The 22100-nt window shown below is 42.9% G+C and overlaps 1 protein-coding gene across 2 annotated transcripts in view; it reads left to right on the top strand.

Moving 5' to 3' along the window:
* LOC126251420 (glycogen-binding subunit 76A) overlaps positions 1-22100 on the top strand; it is a 486662-nt gene that overhangs the window by 149779 nt on the left and 314783 nt on the right. Inside the window, exon 1 of one of the 2 annotated variants that reach the window (XM_049951834.1) lies at positions 11484-11554. The exons of the other annotated variant lie outside the window; for it this stretch is intronic. Coding sequence (XP_049807791.1) covers positions 11550-11554 — 5 coding nt within the window. The 5' untranslated portion in view covers positions 11484-11549. Of the gene's footprint in view, positions 1-11483; positions 11555-22100 lie in introns of those variants that run through there. 2 annotated transcript variants of the gene reach the window in all.

Consider the following 22100-nt stretch of genomic DNA (forward strand, 5'->3'; position numbering starts at 1 on the left):
CTCTTGCTGGTAGTCAATCTGAAAACAACTTGTGATAATCAGTTGTCTCGTTTCTGGTCGGAATCCACGTAATTAGTCCATGAACTTGTTTTGTTCTTTAGTGTGTGCTACCACAGGTATTGTACAAAACCTAACTAACCTAAGGACAACACACACATCCATGCCCGAGGCAGGATTCGAACCTGCAATCGTAGCGGTCGCGCGGTTACAGACTATAGCGCCTAGAACCGCTCGGCCACCCCGGCCGGTTACAAATGTCTGTGTGAGAACTCTCCAAAATGCGATATCTCGTAAATGACTCGCACCAGAAACCTACAAAAGATACCACTGTAATTCTAATTTACTCTACTTTTAGGCTGTTTATATCAATAGACGTTGACCACTTAAAAAGTATATGTTCGCACAAAAAATACAATTTCCAAGTATTATTACAATCTATTTACTGGCCAACAATACGAACCCATGACTACCAATCCATTCTGTGAAAACCGCACATCAATAGCACTTTCCATTTCCGCAATATTTGCGGTGCAAGTTCACACTGTATTTTTCATGTTTTGCAGAAATACAGGGTGATTCAAAAAGAATACCACAACTTTAAAAATGTGTATTTAATGAAAGAAACATAATATAACCTTCTGTTATACATCATTACAAAGAGTATTTAAAAAGGTTTTTTTTCACTCAAAAACAAGTTCAGAGATGTTCAATATGGCCCCCTCCAGACACTCGAGCAATATCAACCCGATACTCCAACTCGTTCCACACTCTCTGTAGCATATCAGGCGTAACAGTTTGGATAGCTGCTGTTATTTCTCGTTTCAAATCATCAATGGTGGCTGGGAGAGGTGGCCGAAACACCATATCCTTAACATACCCCCATAAGAAAAAATCGGAGGGGGTAAGATCAGGGCTTCTTGGATGCCAGTGATGAAGTGCTCTATCACGGGCTGCCTGGCGGCCGATCCATCGCCTCGGGTAGTTGACGTTCAGGTAGTTATGGACAGATAAGTGCCAATGTGGTGGCGCTTCATCCTGCTGAAATATGAATTGTGCTTCTTGTTCGAGCTGAGGGAACAGCCAATTTTCCTGGGCTGCGAACAAATGCTTGCTGGATGCGTGCTACATTTTCATCACTCGTTCTCGGCCGTCCAGAACTTTTCCTGTAAACTGTTTATACCAACGTTTAATACACCACCTATCAGGAGGTTTAACACCATACTTCGTTCGAAATGCACGCTGAACAACTGTCGTCGATTCACTTCTGCCGTACTCAATAACACAAAAAGCTTTCTGTTAAGCGGTCGCCATCTTAGCATCTACTGACGCTGACGCCTAGTCAACAGCGCCTCAAGCGAACAAATGTACAACTAAATGAAACTTTATAGCTCCCTTAATTCGCCGACAGATAGTGCTTAGCTCTGCCTTTTGTCGTTGCAGCGTTTTTAATTCCTGAAGTTGTGGTATTCTTTTTGAATCACCCTGTATTTACATCGGAACATGGAAATTTGCCTACTGACTTTAGAATTACTACGATTTAGCGTTTATTACTACGATTTAAAGCCGCTATTCCAACTTGTCGTCGAGATATGCAATGTTTGGCAATTCCTATTGTAGAGTGACGGTCACCGCGAGACGATATTCAGCCCTGCTGTGTGCCACCGGTTTGCTCCGGATCGCTGATCTTTCCTCGTTAGCTGTGGCGCGCTAACTGAGGGGACACTTTAGCCGTAAATCGTGGAAGCAAATAAACATAGCACACTTGGTATGAAGACGGCATTGACTCAGTTCATTTTCAAACTACCGTACAGACATCAGCGCACTCCAGGGATAAACTCCCGTCTAAACGCGCTCAATTCGGTTTGCTGCTGTTTACCCATGTTGTATTGACGAATGCTAAAAACATTCCTTATAAAAGACCAGGCAGAGCTTTTTCCCATTTTATGTTACAAAAATGCTAGTTTTTTGTTCTTCATGATGTGGATGTCGACAGGATATTCAATATTAATTTAAAACAGGAGGAAACGAAAATGATAATTTATCTTCCGTTGACTGTACAGATGACTGCTTTGAGAGGGAAATACCAGGGTGAACCTAATAACAGGTTCGCTTGTTTTTTTCTTAAGAAACAAATAGAAATATTTATTTTCTTCATTTTAAAATTTGAATTTTTTTTATTCACATGATTTGCATATCGATCGATGTGTTGTTGTAGGAGATGGGACAACTTTTGCTTCTCCATGTAACAGCTTGAGCGCCGAGACTGAAAGCGACTTCATAGGACTTGTCGACCTAGAAAAAGCGCTCCACTATGTAAAGCGGCGCAGGGTGTTCGAAATTCTGAGGAAAATAGGAGTAAACTGTAGGGAAAGACGGGCATTATACAATACGTGCAAGAACCGAGAGGAAACAGTAGGAATGGACGACCAAGAACGAAGTGGTTGGATTAAGATGTAAGATGAAGTGTAAGATAGGGGTGCAGTGTTTAGTCCTTACTGTTCAGTCTACATATAGAAGAAGCAACGATAGAGATAAAAGAAACCTTCAAAAATGGAATTAAAATTCAAGTTTAAAGGATATCAATGATAAGATTACTAGATGATATTGCTTTCCTCAATGAAAGTGAAGAATAATTTCAGGGGATGTCGAAAGGAATAACAATCTAATGAGTACAGAGTATATATTGAGAGTAAACCGGAGAAACACGAAACTGCTGAGGAGCCACATAAGTGAGGTTAGCGATAAACTTAACATAAAAACTGGTGACCACAAAGTAGCTGAAATTACGGAATCCTCATATCTTGGTAGCAAAAATAGCACGTAACAGACGAAGCAAGTAGGGACATAAAAAATAGAGTAGCACTGTCAAAGAGGACATTTCTGGCCAAAAGAAGTCTACTTGTACCGAACACAGGCCTTAAATTGAGGAAGAAATTTCAGAGAACGTGCGTTTGGAGCACTAGGTAGTATGGTAGTGAGTCATGGACTTTGAGACAACCGGGATGTAGATAATCAAAGAGTTACAGTTTTGGCGCTATAGAAGGATGTTGGAAATTAGCTAAACTGATGAGAAAAGAAATGAACAGATTCTACACAGAGACAGCTATATTGTTGTCCCAAAAGCCTTACTAGTCCAATAACATCTATCCGTATGTCTCATTCTTTGCTGCCTGGATAAAAGAGGAATTGATTTTGCTGGCATACTGCGCATGTCTGATTTTTCCCTGCCTGGGTAAAAGAGGAATGCTACAATTCATGTTATTGCTGTTTGGGCTCAGATTAGAATTAACGCCCGGGTTTCATCACCCATAACAACAGAATACAAAAAGTTGTCCTTTACGTCTGCATAGCTCCAAAGTAATTCTCGTGAAGAGTGAACACATCGTCATTGGCGACTACTGTGATCGCTCTCGGAACCCATCTCGCGCACATCTACCAGCATTCCAGCTTTGCGGTCTAAGATCTTTGAATGATGCTTCGAGGTGATTTCTCATGCTTCCTACTCACCTGAACTGGCTTCTAACGACTTTTAGCCGTTTCCAACGATGAAAGGCACTCCGCGTGGTCGCATATTCACTAGTCGTGCCACTATTGCGTCAGCGATTTATCCAGTGGTAAATCAGACTCCTAAGGAGGAGTTCGCAACCGCCATGGAATTATGGCGTCGTCACTATGAAAGATGTGTACGGCTGCAGGGAGATTACGTCGAGAACTGACACAAGTTTCACAGTTTCGTGTGATTAACTTGTGAGAAAAAAGTCGAAGCTGTTATAACTTGAATGAACCTCATAAGAAAAGGTTCGCTTTCCTCAAAATATTGTCTCGTGCCACAAGCATCTTTGCTGAATCCAGGTATGAATGGAGGGCCTCCGAACGGTACCATATTCAGTACGACTTTTCAGGCAGGCACATAGCAACAGAAAGAGCCACCAAGTAAATACAACTTATCATCTGATCAAGGGCGTACCATGCAGGAAGAAGGGGAGGTTATGTGCTCTTTCCTCCCCTCCTCCCCCCCCCCAACTCATTCCTCTAAAAAGTGGTGTTGACAAACCAAATTCACATCCTACTATGCTACGTGTATAGGCGTACCGAGTCAGTATCAGTTTGAAGAAAGCCAGAACATATAATGGGTCCTGAATAGTAGCAAGTACAACCAGTGCCATTTATTGTAAATATTTCGAAACCATTTCGCTGTTCTCCGCCATTCTTCTTGCTACTGAGAAAATCAGATGGCTCCGTGTTTGAAAACTTTCAGTGGCGTTCTAACTGTTTACTGCGTTCGTGATGTTTTCTTTTTTCGTTTGATCAGCCAGGCTCAAAATATATAAATATGTGAACATATAGCGTTGTCTACCCGCCAGCAGAATAGGAATTATAGTCTCTGAGGAAAGTACGTTTATTATTTTGAAATGGTAGCGTTAGCATATTTGGTGAAAGGAACGCAGTTTCTCAGTAGTTTTTAATTTTAATGAGGAAGAAATTGTGTTTTGTCTCACCACTCCTTCCCCTTCCTCTTCCACGAAAGTAAAGAGCCACACACACACACACACACACACACACACACACACACGAGTGGTGCATCGGTGGCGACATTATGTGCAATCAGTCGGTTGTTTTAACCGTACCACACACGAGCGATTTACAAACCAATTTCAACCAGTATTTAGGAAGTCTGCCATGAAGATGCGCCATGTAAAATAATACCAGAATTAAAAATTTATTAAACCTTTCTTGGAACGCTGCTCTTGGAAACTGTTGTCCATATTACAGAATACTTTACACTACATTTTTCATTAGCATCATGTCTGATACTCATATCCTTCCAGTCCGTACCTCGAAAATACATTCTACAGTCTTCATTTTCTTCGTAACTTATTTGGCTTGCAGGTTAACCACAAGTATACACACAGTGGTTTTGCAATTTTGATGTGTCTGTAAAGAGCGTCCCAGAAATGTTGCGACAAATTCGAGGGGCTATATAGGGGATAGGAGGATAGGAACCTGTGTCTGGAAACGTCATACAGCGACGCTACAGAGCATCTAAGTTGTAGGAGCCGCCGCCTGCAACTAGCCCCCCCCCCCCCCCCCTCTTGACAGCAAACGTGACTTCACACTGACACACCGCAGGCGGAACGTCTCGCAGTGTTGTTTGTTATTCAATGATCGCAACTGGTTGCCACGATCGCCAGTGGAGAAGATAAGTAGCTGCCGCCTAGACAGCCTTTGTTTGCTACGAATGCGATACTCTGTTGTCTTGGTGGATGACAGTTTTGGACACAAGTTTCCATCTGCAGTTTATTTTTCTTCTGTACACCGAAAAACATTGCAGATTTTATGGAATGCTAGAAGAAAAACTTCAGATGGAAGCCCATGCCCGAAACCGCTTTCCACCGAGGCAACAGAGCATCGAATTCATAGGAAACAATGCCTCTCTACTCAGCAACTAGCTCCGTCTCTTTCATTGGCGGTCTTGGCAAGAAGTCGCGATCACTGAATAACAAACAGCATTGCGAGGCGTTCCGCGTACGGTCTGTCAGTGGAAAGTCACATTTCCTATCCTCGATTTCTTCCTCAGGATACCCTCTACAACCCCTCGTAGTCTTTCGCTATATTTCTGAGACACCCTATATAAATGTTGTTTCCACAACTCTTGTTGTAAAGCCGGCCGCGGTGGTCTCGTGGTTCTAGGCGCGCAGTCCGGAACCGTGCGACTGCTACGGTCGCAGGTTCGAATCCTGCCTCGGGCATGGATGTGTGTGATGTCCTTAGGTTAGTTAGGTTTAAGTAGTTCTAAGTTCTAGGGGACTTATGACCACAGCAGTTGAGTCCCATAGTGCTCAGAGCCATTTGAACCATTTTTTTCTTGTTGTAAATGATATAATGGGGAGATAGATTATATGACATGACAAGGGACTTAGGTATGGCCGTGGACTGGATACCCCCTAAACATTTAAATTAAAATGTTGAATTAATATTACCTCATTCTGTTTAAAACCTAAAAACTTTAATAACTTGCCTAATTGTCACACAAATAACTCAAAATCACTATCTGAATTTCTACTTCTCTAAATCTACGAGGATCAACGTTTTTAGATTTGTATTCCTTCTTAATATTAGTGACAACTTTGCCTTCAGTTTCACTTTTCAGAGTGGTCCACACTGCGTGAACAACTACAAACTTTAACATAAATTTCTTACTCCATGTGCGAGAAGCGAAACCAGACAAAACTACACAATCATAATAACAAGAAAACTTAGTCGCTGTCATATTGCCACACATGGCCCATTCGTCATGCGCGAGTCATCAGATTGCTTGGCAATACAAGTGCGACGTATAGGCATATCGCGCGACCTAGCGACTGTTTGCTGCGATTCGTCAAGAAGGTACCCAGGAAGCGATATACTATGTGTTCAAAATTATCCGGACACTTGTCTGAAAATAAGTTCGAGGCGTCATCCATCGGCAATGCTGGAATCCAATATGGTGTTGGCCCACAGCTTCCAGTCTCGCAGTTCAGTCATGTGCTGGAAGGTTTCTTAGGGAATGGTAGCCCATTATTCACGGAGTGCTGCACTGAGGAGAGGTATCGATGTCGGTCGGTGAGGCCTGACACGAAGTCGGCGTTCCAAAACATACCAAAGGTGTTCTATAGGACTCCGGTCAGGACTCTGTGCAGGCCAGTCCATTACAGGGACGTTATTGTCGCGTAGCCACTCCGCCACAGGGCGTGCATTATGAACAGGTGCTCGATCGCGTTGAAAGATGCAATCGCCATCCTTGAATTGCTCTTCAACAGTGGGAAGCGAGAAGGTGCTTAAAACATCAATGTATGTCTGTGCTGTGATAGTGACAAGCAAAACAACAACAAGTCCCCTCCATGAAAAACGCGACCACACAGTAACACCAACGCCTCTGAATTTTACTGTTGGCACTACACCCGCTGGCAAATGACGTTCACCGGGCATTCGCCATACCCAGACCCTGCCATCGGATCGCCACATAGTGTACCGTGATTCGTCACTCCACACAACGTTATTCCACTGTTCAATCGTCCAATGTTTACGCATCTTACACAAAGCGAGGCGTCGTGTGTCATTTACCGGCGTGATGTGTGGCTTATGAGCAGCCGCTCGACCATGAAATCCAAGTTTTCTCCCTCCCGCCTAACTGTCGTACTACTTGCAGTGGATCCTGATGCAGTTTGGAATTCCTGTGTGACGATATGGATAGATGTCTGCCTATTGCACATTACGACCCTCTTCAACTGTCGGCGGTCTCTGTCAGTCAACAGACGAGGTCGGCCTGTTCGCTTTTGTGCAGTAGGTGTCCCTTCACATTTCCAATTCACTATCACATCGGAAACAGTTGACCTAGGGATGTTTAGAAGTGAGGAAATCTCGCGTACAGGCGTATGACACAAGTGACACCCAATCACATGACCACGGGGTTCGAAGTCCTTGAGTTCCGCGGAGTGCTCCATTCTGCCCTCTCGCGATGTCTAATGACTACTGAGGCCGCTGATATGGAGTACCTGGCAGTAGGTGGCAGCACAGTGCACCCAATAGGAAAAACGTATGTTTTTGGAGATGCCCGGATATTTTTGGTCACATTGTGAATACCGCTCCCGGGGTGTCTTCTTGACAAATATATATGTGCAGGGTGTAAGGGATATTAATGCAGATATTTCTATACCTGATATCTATACCTGGTATCAGTTTGTTGGTTGTTTTTTCTATGCGTTGAACAGTTTTCCCACAAACAAGTCCCATAATTTATTATCTGATGTTTTATGCGTGGTCGCAGCTGCACCACTAAATGGGCTACCGCTGTCTATATAGACTAACCATTTTGCGTCCACGCATCCACACTTCAGCACATGACCTGCTGCCCTGGGGATAACAAGCATTAGTGGCTTGCTCTTGCCACACGTATTTACTATCCAACCTAAAAACAAGCTTGATCAGCTATGATTATTAGTCTACAAATGAGGTAAATACTGATGTAAAATTGTTCAGTGCACTGACCTCAGTCACCAATAGAAATATCTTATTCCCGTTACACCCTATATATGTTCTTTCTGTACCTCCACAGTAGAGTCGTATTAAATTATTATCAGTCTGAGGAACGCCAGAACATGCGATCTTTATAGAATAGTAGCAAGTATACTTCAGAGACGTCCGTCAGTTCATCGTGAAATCTTTAAACAATTTCGCCGTTTGCAGCTACTATTCTTGAAACCGACAATGTACGAGTATATGGCATTGGTTACTAAAAGCTTCCAAATACGCTGTGTCTTTATTTTGCGCTGTTTTTTTCATCGTGTTACATGCCGACCGCAGAAACTATTTAAACGTGTGCATGCAATTAACTTGCATATATTTAAACCTTGAGTGGCTCTTTGCCGTCTTCCTTCCTGTGTTTCCAAGGGTGGCTGCACGTTATATTCGTGTAAGCGGCAGAACGTTTTCTGTTTGTGAAACATGTGACAGAGACGGGACATGGGTACCAGCCCGGCATTCATGTAGTCGGATGTGGGAAAGCGCCCAAAAACCACTTCAAGCGTAGCAGGTACATCGGCCCACGTCATTAATCCACCCGGCGCTTCGATCCGGGGGCTGGTGTGTTTCCCCCTGTCCGGAAAGCGGCCGCCTTACAGCGCTCAGCTGTCCGGGCGGGTCCTAAGCGTTTCGTACTTGACAGTAAAACAAAATTTACAGACCTCATAGATACTATACTCTCTCAGTTATGTATATTGTAGGTATAGGTAGCTTCCTTAAAGTGGTAGTGTCAGAATGCTAAAGTTTATTTTTTAAGAAACTGTTTGAATTTGCACACGCAACGACCAGATTAACTAACTTCAGTGCTAATTAACTCTGGAACGTAGCAACGTATCAAATTTTTTTTTCTTAACAGTCATTACCTAGCACAGCCTGCCTTGCAACATTATTAGAAACTTTTCAGGCTGTCTCTGATCACCGTGTATACACTAGCTGCCGACTGTGACGTCACTGGTGTTCAACGCATATGTGGGCATTAGTTGACCCGGCGTTCAACCCGCCCGCTCCAACCTCGTGATCGTCGGATCCTACACAGCGCTGAGCTACAGACCGCCGTCTTTGTTGAGGTTGTTATAAATGATTTTTATTTCGATGGATTCTTCAGTTACACGGTCCCAGAATCTGTTAGTGCGAGCCACGACAGAAGTTTCGTCAGATTTGATCCGGTGACCATTTTCTAGAGCACGCGCAGCGAAAATGGATTTCTAAGGGTGAGCGCAAATGATAAAACGTCTAATGCTCCTTTCGGCGTTGTTCTACAACACGCACCGTTTGTCCGACGTAAGACTGGCCACGCTCGCAAGGTTTATTGTAGACCCCAGGTGTTCTGAGTCCTGCTGCATGTTTAGCTTGTGTTACTGGTAAGTGACGGATTTTGGTAGGAGGACTGAAGATCAATTTGGTCTTTTAAGCAGATAGCGAGCCACAGAACAGTGAAACAGCAAGTTTCTTTTCCTGCTCCTAGTCGATGGTCTTATTGTGATTCTTGCTTGACTTCACTTTATGTCTTTGGCAAACGCTGTAACCGTTGTTCCTGAAGACCTTGCAAATGTGGCTCAACTGATGCGGCTGGTTATCGGCATGTGATATCGTTCTTGCACGATGCAAGAACCATTGTTTGTAACACTGTGTGCTTCTCTGCCGCACCACGATGGCTGACGACGTGCAAGTACAGATTGGTATGAGCAGATTTTCTGTGAACTCTATGGCTAATGCATCCGTTTCGTTGTTCGGATGTGCATCCAGAGATCTCTCGTTTCTCGTACTCTTCTCAATACCTCTCTATTGCTGACTGTATCTCTCCAGCTTATCATCATCATTCTGTACCACCAAATCTCAAGGGCTTCTAGCCGTCTTCTCTCTTGTCTTCCTACTGTCCTAGTTTCACACCCGTATTGGGCCACACTCCAAACAAATGGTTTCATGTTACGTTTTCTTATTTGCGGAAATGAGGAGGCTGGCAGACAGAAGAGAGGAATGGCATAAGCCCCCTACACAAGCGTCAGTTTATCAGCCGACCGACGGAGAGAAATCTGTGGACAAAGAATGCAAGGAAAGAAATTTTACTCACGATCTGCTATTTAAGCAGCTGCGAGCCCATGATTTTCGTAATTATCTAACAATGGAGGAAACATGCATTTGGCGCCGCTGAACATCGTCAAACCATTCTTAACGATAGAGTACAGTCATGAAAGAGGCTGTAAGCTGCAAGGAGAGACTGTTAGCTACATTACGATTTCTAGTTAGTGGCAGAAGAGGACTTCACATGCGGAGCTGTTGTATCCGCACAATTATTAACTAAAATGATTACTGGAACCTGCAGCATTATTTACGGTTGACTGAGAAAGTACATCATGGTAAAGCAAAACAAATAAAACAAAAGATGTTCACATAAACGATATTAATTTATTTACGTAGCATAAATGATGACCTGCAAGCTTAAGAAACTCATTTTAGATTCGAAGAAGAAAGACTACAGATGGTGTTGGCGCACATCATCTAGTGAATTCGACAAAGATACATAAGAAATGAAGCATTAGCAACTGTTGTGCTTGTAAAATAAAATAAAAAAAATCCGACACTTTACTTTTCATAGCAGAGGGCTTGGATGTAGACTGGACTTCTTTCAACACTTAAACAAATGAAGCAAGTTTGTTTATCAAATTAACGGCCATTAAATGTCGATATTTCGGGTTTTAGATTTCATTTCCAGTTAGTATCGGAAATATGACACACGATAGCAATATGGATTCATTTTAAGAAATGAAAAAAAAAAAAAAGCTTCATCTCTTGCATCTATATTGCTACCCTCCTCGAACGACGTGTTCCACAAACATCAATATTTAGATTTCGCTAGAAACTCTGTCATTACAGTTTCGTCCGCCTGGCACCCTGTTATGTATCCCTCTCACAATGACAGAAGACGAACTTTTGTCGGCGATTGGCACGACAGCGCTAAACACGGCACAGTTTGTTGGGTGAAGTGGTGTGGGGAGCGGCTGTCGGGTGGTCCTACCTGTCCAACGTCCCGACAAAGGAAGTTTGTCGGTCGGTCGGTCAAAATGCCTACACACGTCCAGTTTGTCGGTCGTTAGGTGCGTGTGTAGGGCCCAATACGGCTGGAAACCATCGCGGTTGAACACAGAAGAAGAAGACGAAGAAATATGATTATTCAATGGAAAGTTACGAAGTGAAACATCCTATGCATGCAGACGGTGGTTTTCTGGAGGAGGTATGAGACTGGCCGGTGCGCAGCGGGTCAGCTGACTGCTGTGGCGCCCGGTGCTGTTGCGTCAGGTCAGGGTTGCAGCAGATGGCGCCAGCGTCGCACCGCGCGGCCCTCCTATTGGCCGCGGCTGCAGGGGAGGGGGCGGGGCTGCGCTCGACTCCGGGTCGCGGCTGCAGTGTCGCCGCCGCCGCTACAGCGGCAACACAACTTCCCGGCGAACGCTCCGCTCAGCCGCCGCTGCGACCGCGCGCCCTCACGCATGCTGTGAGTACCACGCAAACAGCTGCAGGCGCCACGCCGGCCGGCGACGCCGCCGCGGCTGCTGCCCGCTGCGTGTGTGCAAGCGAGTGTCCCCCCGCGGTGGAAGTGACAGGGGAAGAAAACTGCAGTGTTCGCTTTACACTCTCACCATCGCTGTGGTTTTCGATCAGTAAATAAAGTCGCTTAAAACATCCACTTCCCTCTTCTCGCAATGTCTTTCCGCAAAGAGAATGCTCTGATGCTTAAAGGAAAATGTTAAACGAACTTACTGCTGCATCAACAATATTACGCAAGCATTCCGGATAGAGAAAATAGCTTTTTCCCTGATTAATGTGCTGGAATCTCAGAATCTACTTGAAAACTTTTTTACACGAAATCCATATCAGTGCCACTTGGTGACGGATGCGCACACTTCAACTGTCAACAACATGAACTGTATACCATGAACTGTATTATTGCACTTAGCCTGTAGTGGCCGTTATGGGAAATACAGGGCGACGTTACAGAAAAAAAGTACATTGGTGACCAAGGAAAACGCATCGCATTGTGAATGATTTAAATATAGCTGTGCATACACTATCAAGCGTTTCAACGTTTCCTCGCCAAATATCAGGATAAAAACTCACGATAATCTGACCTAAGCGCCCTCACTTTGAGGTGCAATAATATTGTGGTCGACTAACACAGGCCGACCAGTTGATAATACAGGACTTCTATTTTCTGTAGGAGGAATGGTAGTGATTGAATTACGCTGTCAGTTCCCCTATGTTAGACCAGTCGATTTAAGAAACATTTTGATAGGATGACGTAATTTTGTTTTTGTATTGAGAATACTCGACCATTCGTAGTTTATGGGTGTCTTGCCGCCTAACGATTCCACTTTTCTGTGTAGTATTTCGGCAGCCTGTAAATGCTGATTGTGCGTAGACTCTAGGCTTGTTCGGTTTGAAACACTGGTAACATTTCAACAGCACTGAGTTATCAGGCGGAGATTAAATCTCACTAGCTTTTGTAAACTATGTACTGCGTGACAGTTGCTGACTTTTCTATTCGTTTCCATTGAAGATACCATTCTTTGCGTTAATTGTAGCATCCTCACAAACATAAATGCCACGTCAGTTCTCGTTAAGAGGGAATGCGCGTGTTTCGAGGTACGAGGTGCTGGATGACGATGTTTCCAAATTACAATGAGAGTTTCAGTGCAGTCGTGGGAGCACCACGAAGTGGCGTGATGGTCTAGTCTTTATTTAGCTTTCTCAAGCGTTGGAATGCATCCAGCATGCTGTTCTTGAATTAGAAGGCTCTTAATTTTGTAAACTTTTAAAAATAACAACAAAAGGACTCTCAAAGAGCAATCAAATTGTCGGCGAGATTAGTGTGTGACGTCATACGAGCGCTTCAAAATCGACGTATTAATAACTGTCATCTGATAAGCTGTTGCAAGGAGACTTCAATGATAGCGAATATCGTCTGTGTTTGTAAACAAAAACTGAAGTGTGTTTGTGTGCGTGCGAGTGTGCGTGAGAGTGTGTGTGTGAGAGAGAGAGAGAGAGAGAGAGAGAGAGAGAGAGAGAGAGAAATATACACTACCGGTTACCGTCCTCCATGTAAAGCAGGGTACTGAAATGACAGAACCTTAGTGCATCTGAAACTACCCGTAAGGCGATTATATGCTAATGCTCGGCGGAAGCAGCGTATGAAGCTAGTCAGCTTTTAAGCGCGCATTACACGGCTGAACGCCCCTGGGTATATACCTGGCAAGCAAATAGAAAAACGACCACGGATGCACGGTCTTTAGAGTATCGGTACACCTTCCTTCCTGAACCCCCTTATATACGGCTTCAACTCACAAGAAAACTTCCCTTTCAACCCAACCTAGACCTCGCATTACGCTACAGATCGTCTGTCACCACTACATAGATTCAATAAAATCATACAGACGCAAAACAGATTTTGTCAGTATTCTCAGTTCTTTCTGTTTGAACACGTTAGACAATGACGTCACAGGCCAAAACATTACGTCACTGGTCAAAGCTGGCGTCCAGGACCTGTAGATTCAATTGGCCCTACTGTCTGTCCCATACGATACCCTGGAGTTCGCACTTTTTTCGTATAACCCATGCTGTAAGGAAGACACAAAAAGCCAAGAAATCACTTCTGTTTGTTGGTGAGCCGTTACCCATTGCGTTCTGCTCAAACAGAGCACGAGCGCAGATTGTAGGTAGTGGCTACACGTCAAATAATTTTTCGTCGCTTAAATACGAACTGAATTGCAATTTTCCTTGACAATCTGAAAAACAAAATAAATCTAAGAAGTTATAGAAGTAAACGTTATTGAAAAATTGTTAGTAATGATTACGAAAGAGCACATTAGAGTGTTGATCTTTCTGTATGCATAAGCACTGCTCCGGTTCATTTAAAGCAATAAAAAATTCTACACTGCAGCATAAATGTCCGCAAACGATTAACCGTAAATGTCACGGGTAAAATAATATCCTTGGTTTTTAGCAATGATCGCCAGAATATAAAATATTTTATTGTCTTCAGTCACCGTGCACAAGACGGCGACTTTTTGTACGAGAGTGATGTCGGCGACAAAAAGTACATAAGATGGCAGAGATTTAAATTACCCACATTGCGTCTCTGTTGTAGCATACACTGCTAGAACAAAGACATAGTTTACTTGCCCTTAAACCGATGTATTTTAAGTGTTATTTGTCACACTATACCGGCACGTCACATGAAAAACGCTTGACTGTACTGAAACGCTGCACACTCTTCGCGTGAAACTTCGGGCAGGCCGTATCATTGCAAGTTGCGCCTAGATGTTGTGGTAAATGACAAATTGTCAATTCATCGTAGGAGATCCAAACCCATGTAGATTTAAATAAACTTAGTCCATCATGAAATCGGGCCGTAGTATTGGTGCGCCAGTTGCAACAACGGGGGTTTAATTGCTTTCCTTAAATAAAGATGAGTTGCAAAAGAACGTCTCCTTGGCTGCATTGGTGAATTCTTTTTTCGTAGCGGAATGTCACGTGCTGATTCATGGCTAATGGTTGTCAATCTAACCTGTCCATGTGCGTGTGATATCTGCTAAATTACGCTGAGAAGCGTTTATCTTCTGAGATGTTCCTTTACCCTTATTATTAGCGTAACTTCCGCCCGTGTCTGTAAAATCCGAGAGCCGCCTCCTGCCCAATAACGAACCAGTTTCTCTTCCCCACTGTCAGTCTCACGGCATCCCCTAACATTTCTTTTTACCTTTTATTGTCATTGGTGTATCTTTAATTATTCCATAATATGACATGAATATTAATGTAATATTAATTATCCCAAATAATTTTCATACTTGAGTATACCAATAAATATCTCAGTATCTTTCTGTTTATATTACTGTTACGCCATTCTGGTAATGTATTTACTTCCATTTGGCGGACACTTTATACTGTAAGAAATGTACATACAACAATCTTAACGGAACTGATAATTATTCTTATCACAACAACTATTTTTAACACGACAATTATTTTTTGTAATAAATTTCCTATGCGCATTGCGTCTTATTTATGAGGGGGCCTGAATCTGACCACGTACAACCTCCCTCCCCCCCTTCTCTCTCTCTCTCTCTCTCTCTCTCTCTCTCTCTCTCTCTCTCTAATTAGTACGGCGGAAGTATCTATAATATTTGAAGTCTGGCTGAATTTGCCAAAGATTTCGAAAAAAAAAGCAGCGTCCAGTTGCTGATTGGACTATTATTGTGATCGCGCACCCTGAACTGTAATGATTCTGGCATATGTCACGAACTTACTCACAATTCTAACGAGATTCATTTCATTTTTTGACGACATGGAGACTATCGACGGTCGCCAAGCGTACAAGTTTGCTGTGTCCCATCGGACCCTGTGCTAAATAGTAAGTTACCAATGCGTGTGCAAATGTGTCTTTCGCGCCTTCACCTGTAATATCTTCGATAACCCACTCTATTGAACTCCCTAACAGGTAATTGAAAACCTCGTAATTTGGCCTCGATGTGGGACGTCTACCAGTCGCAACGAATCATAAACGTTTTGCCCTTCAGTGTGTAATAGGTATTGTACAAATCTGAAATACTGGAAATGACAAAAGCGTCTGGGATAGCAGTGAGTGTGGCTGAGTTATTTCTTCTACTTGCCATAATTTCAGCTGTTGCAAATGGTGAAGTCTTGTAATAGGCACCTTACTTTTCTCGTTTGCAAATCTAAATTATAATTACAAAGACTACTATATTTTATTGTAAGTTTACAGCCCAGAATTCGGAAACAACTGAAAAAAATTCTAGAAACATTTCACAGTACAGATTTTTTAAAATCCTTAGAAGTTAATAAGTTGTGTGGTACGGCAATAGTTGGAACAGCGCCTTGACTGTGCGATCACCAACAGGTGTTATAAAGTTTCTGGTGACCGATTGTGCAGTCAATAACAGGTGGCCGGGTGCAGGTAAATACGCAACTTAGCAACTCTTTTATTAATCAGTTTGATACACTGCAGCTAATGTGAAAACAATATCAGTTAATTTATAGTTATTGAAATTCGAAATTCGTAAGAAAAAAGTGAACTCATTTCCTTTGTGTCCTTCTGGTAATAGAATAAATGAAGACAAATTAAAGAAATATGTTTTTGATGGTCTTTCTGAAATAGAAAATAACACTTGCGCCCCTCCACTCCCCATGCAACTGTAATACAAATAACTTCTCAGAACATAGTGCATTTTCTTACAAAACATAGTTTGAATTAATATAATCATTTGTTGGCGCCTGAGCTTCTGTTTATTTAAGCCAACGTTGAGATTTTATATGCAGTTACTGTATAGTTACTGTCACACCATGATAGTCTACTAATTACTACTAGCAAACAAAATTTAAACATGTGCTGTAGAACCGGTCGTCCACTACTATTGCTATGCGGAAGAAAATGTATTAGTATAAAATACAATAAATTAGTAATTTACATCCTTCACCTTGAAAGAATTCCCAGGCTAAAGTAGAATCCTACATTGATCTCATGGTTTGTGACGGTTGCGGAACCGCTCGCGTCTCTCCGTTCCATAGGATTACTTGCTCACTACAGAGTTATGCTCTTAATCCAAACTTTACCTAGTGTGTGATTCAATAATCTCCAGACATTCGATCACCGTATGTTCATTATAACGAACTTCCTATTAATATTACTATTAGTGTTCTATGTTCATCAACATTATTACGTCTTACTTCTATTTAATTGAAATTCCAATCATTATGGTAAGTGGCTGTCAGTGCCTCCGTATTCTTTGCAGCTCTTTCCACGGAATTGGACACGGGAGTTTACACTGTTGCATTTCAAAAAGTTCTAGACTGGCAAACAAGTCCTAGCGAAAAGACTTCTGAACCCAGCTAATGAATCTTTTCTTGATGTCTAGCATGAGAGGCTCTATTTGCTGACTCCACTGATCGATATTAAAATCTGGATTATTTCCATTGCAGGTGGTATCTACGACATGAATTTTCATGTTTCCTTTTTTTATGCGCATTCGGTGTTAAAATCGGACAAGATTTTTTTCTTGCGGTTTTAGGCACTATGATAAGATTTATACAACACACTGGTTCACTTACCTTGTCATCTATTTGCTGTTTTAAACAGTGTCTTCATCTGTCCACTTCCCACCACTTTACCTTTTCCCAGCTCAGACAATCCTAAAAGCCAGTATATCTGTTCTGAAGCGTCTGTCATGACCACGTTACCTTCGTATGCCCATTTCCTCATGGCCTTCTTTGACATTCAGTTACTGGGAAACTGTTGGTTTTGTGTGTTGAATTACAGATGCGTCTACTCCATTTGACACTGTGCTTACGCATTCTAAGACCACAGAACCGAGTTCTGCTTTTGCATGACTTACGTCTAAACCACTTTACCTAGGAGTATTTTCAGTTTATATTATACCACACCGTTTCTATAATCTGGTTCAGTTATGTTGTGCAAATCTGTTTCATCTAAAGCACAACATTGTTATGTAGGGTTGAAGACAGTGTTAACGCCATTTTCAGTTTACTCAGTCTGACTTTCAAAGTCTATTTATCAAGTCTAATTGACTGACGCTATTACAAGGTACTACGTCCACCCACCGGTAGCTGAGTGGTCAGCGCAACAGAATGTCAATCCGAAGGGCCCGGGTTCGATTCCCGGCTGCGTCGGAGATTTTCTCCGCTCAGGGACTGGTGTGTTGTGTTGTCCTAATCATCATCATTTCATCCCCATCGAAGCGCAAGTCGCCGAAGTGGCGTCATATCGAAAGACTTGCACCCGGCGAACGGTCTACCCGACGGGAGGCCCTAGTCACACGACAGTCACAAGGTACTAAACGAAACAATACGAATTCCTTGCTCTCTATTAGGTAGTACTGCCATTACTAGGATGACAACACTATGCGTCAGTATTAAATCATCTTCGAATGCACCACAAGAATGTTCTAGGATCTTAAGTGTTCACGAAGTATACGATGAGTAACAAAACTCATGGGATAACTCCTAATATCGTGTCGGATCTCCTGTTACCCGACGTACTGCACCATCTCAATGTGGCATGGACTCAACAAGTCGTTTAAAGTACCCCGGAGAAATATTGAGCCATACTGCCTCTATACCCTTCCGTAATTGCTTAAGTGTGGCCGATGGAGGATTCTGTGCACGAACTGACCTCTTCATTATGTCCTATAAATGTTCAATGGGCTTCATTCGCGGGGCTATCTGGGTGGCCAAATAATTCGCTCGAATTGTCCAAATTCAAAACAATTGCGAACAGCTGTGGCCCGGTGACATGGCACATTATCATCCATAAAAATTCCATCGTTGTTTGGTCTCAAAGTGGCGGAACACAACCATTTCCAGTCAGTGATCAGTTCAGGTGGACCAGAGGATCCAATCCAGTCCATGTAAGTAAGCACAGACTACACCATTATGGATCCACCACCAGCTTTCACAGTGCCTTGTTGTCAACTTAGATTCATGGCTTCGTGGAGTCTGCACCACACTCGAACCCTACCATCAGCTATTACCAGCTGAAATCTGGACTCATCTGACCAGGCAACGGTTTACCAGTCGTATAGGGTCCAACCGACATGGTCACGAGCCAAGGAGAGGCGCTGCAGGCAACGTCGTGCGTTTAGAAAAGGCACTCGCGTGGGTCGTCTGCTGCCATAGTCCATTAACGCCATTTTTCGCCGCACTGACATTACACTATTGAGATGGCTGTATGGGTATCCCCAGAAAGCAGAAATAAAGAGAAATCCATGCGAACGACCTCAGCAAGAAGACTCGAGCTACTCTCGACGTTAATTTTTCGCAACGCACCTGTCGCAAATAGAACAGTAGAGAAGGACCCAGGGGCAAAGAAAGTATTCTCCGTCATATTTCGTATGGTGATCCTTGGTGCATAAGTATCGATTTGGATGTAGGTTATGATTTTTGTTATTTTTTAGCACAATGGCTAAATTGGTGTCAGGCTAAAAACGCAAACGCCCGGACTTCAATTCTTATCGGTCCAGGTCCTTTTTCCGCCATTTATCGCTTCTTTCACATCTAGGAATGATTTAAATGTGTGAAAAATGCCAAATGGATTCTCCTCCGCCCACACTCCCCAACTCCTATAACTAGGCCGTAAGTCAGTTCATAGGCCGCAGGTAGGTACGTCATGTCACCTCCAGTATGACCACGTCCAGTGGAGAACTGCGGTATTCAAACCGACCTTACATTACAATCAGTGCTGAAAATCTGGATGCCTTACTGCGATAAAATACGATGTACGTATGTAGACTGGCCGGGATTCAACCAGGGTCTCCTGCTCACTAAGCAGATGTGCTACCCACTACACCACCTTGGCACAGCAGCTATGCACAAGTGCACGGACTATCGTAGCAGGCCTCTCTCCTCAATCCAAAATCTCATTCACGCGTCAGTTCACTTGGTATTCCGCCTAAACCCAAACAGCAGATGTTTGAGATCTGAAAAGGTCTCTGCAACCATATAGTTTAATTTGATTAAAGCACATATACCTGGATTTCAGGCGGGATCCCCCGTTTCATTCGATTCTGAGGTGCTATGCCAATACTGTTAGAGTTTAAGGGAAATACCAGGTGAGTTGAGGCGTGAATGGGAATTTGGAATGAGGAGGGAGGCGTTCTAGGTTAGTCCGTGCAGTTGTCCAAAGTACTGTGCTAGCGTGGCGCAGTTGGGTGGCGCATCTGCCTGAAGAGCTCCGAGCTAACAGATATCGAGTAGCAGCTCCTTCATTTCATAAAGTGGCAAGAAGTCCTTGTTTTTAGCTGATCCTTACATTCAGCTAGAGTGTTGTAAAAGTATGTTTATCTACTTTTTCGAGAAATATTTTTTTTTATTTTCAGAACAATATCCTCTTTTATTTTCAAGAAGTAGAGAATTTATCGATGTACTGGCAACTTTTTACTCAAAAAGAAAACGTTTGTTTGTTTATTACAATCGAGGTATTATTCTTTATCTCAAGAATACATCATTTATTGCTGCTTCAAATACACTTCTGTTGTAGAAAAAGGAACAATAATGGCGAAGAAGCCACGCCGACGATGGCACTTATAAAAATAAAACAAAAAAAGAAAGAAAAGAGCAGGAGACCCGGGTTCAAATCACGGCTGTGGTAAAAAATTTTTGTTCGTTGCTTCAATCAGCAATCATAGAAGTGTCAGGCTTGAAAAGGTCTCTGGAACCATGTAGCTGCTGGAAGTGTATTGATTATTCCATAAAGCATGTCCTATCACCTGGGAAAAGTCCTATCCTTACAGACTGTGACATTGTGACTAACGGGCTGGTAGCTACAGAGACGCTACGTAGTGGAGGATTAGGGCCACAGGAAGTCGTAGGCGACCGAATCCTCGTCGAAACGCAACGACTGCGCTGCTGCATCGACGGCTCCTGCTATAAAAATGTCTGTTTTCGTGGGTGGGAGTGCCTAGCGCCAAGAGAGAGGCACTCATCAGTAGACAAAAGCAGCCCAGACTCCACCCACTACCTCTCTGCAACACCCATCGTCCTGAAAGATGATGTAACAAGTCGATTGACCAGCGCAGAGAAAGAAACTACAGACTACTCTTCATGTCAGATACGTAACAAGAGGATAGTATTTGTAAACATGAGGCAAGTTCTCCATACGTTTGTTGAGTCACAAGAATCATTGGGTGTTAATAGCTCAATACAGGAGTGTCACCATCATCATATACCTGTCTTAAAAACTGAGCTTGCTTCTAAATGAGCGAAAATTATTTTTCAAAACAGCTCCATGTTCAAAATATTTGACCTTCTCGATTAATAAATGACACGATTTATTGTCGCGATAGTAGTTTCCTTAGCCTCAAAACACACAGAAGAGCTTTGCAGTCGTCGATGAATGGTAGCGAAGCATTTTATTAAACAGGTGAGCGTACTACTGTATTAACAACAGGTACTGGAGCAACGGATCAGTTAGCAGTAAATTGGGCAATTAATAGTTGCTATAGACTATTTCCTGGTGTAGGTCTTAGACTGCCAGTGTAAATTAAGCAATTAACATACATTTAGTACAAATAACTGCACAGATCAAATGAGCGCGAAAGCGTCCTTTGACATACACTATCTGATCACAGGTATCCGGACACCTCTACATAATGCGGAGTTGACCACCAGATGTTAAAGAAGTCGTCCCGCCGGTATAAAAGGAGGAGAGGAATATTGTGCTAAGTGCCTTCGAAAGTGGATGTCATATGAGTAACAAATCCATTACGGACTTTTCAACACTTCTAAAGCTACAGAACTTGGTGATGTAATTAGTAAAGGGAACCACAAAGGGAGAACCGCTGCTAAACTAAGACCAGCCAGTATACTAACGGACAGGGACCATGAACCACTGTGTAGGGTGCTTCTAAAACATCGCATTAAATCAGTGGATGAAATCACTCGTTAGTTCCAAAGAGGTACCAGTTGTCCAGCTAGTGCTTGACTGTAAATATGGAGTTAAAAATAATGGGGTGCAGCGGTCAAGCGACTCCTCATAAGTCACGCATTTCTGTAGTCAATGCTAAGCGACGCTTGAGAGGGTGTAAAGAGCGACATTGCTGGACAGTGGTCATTTGGAGTGAGGAATCACGTGACAGATTGTGGCAGTCCAATGGACCGTTTGATTTAAGCGAATGCCTGGGGAACGTCCTTCTAACATGTGTAGTGCGAACAGCTAAGTACGGATGATCTGGTGTTGCGGTATGGGTGTCCTTTTGGTTAGGATATGGTCCCGTTATTGCGCTTAAGGAGAGACGGAAGGCAAGTTTTCTCCCTATTCTGCCAATGCAATTTTACCCTTCGAATAGGTACACTTTTCCAAAGAACTATAAGTGATAAAACAATGAAATTTTTAATATGTATGCGCGCCTCAATTTACAAGAAAAATGAAAGTAATACATCTTATGGTTTTGAAGAAAAAAAATTCTTTCACTAGTAAAATTTAACTTTTTTGTACATTAATTATTATGAAACAG

Source organism: Schistocerca nitens, chromosome 4 (assembly GCF_023898315.1).
Source record: "Schistocerca nitens isolate TAMUIC-IGC-003100 chromosome 4, iqSchNite1.1, whole genome shotgun sequence".
Taxonomy (NCBI): Eukaryota; Metazoa; Arthropoda; class Insecta; order Orthoptera; family Acrididae; genus Schistocerca; species Schistocerca nitens.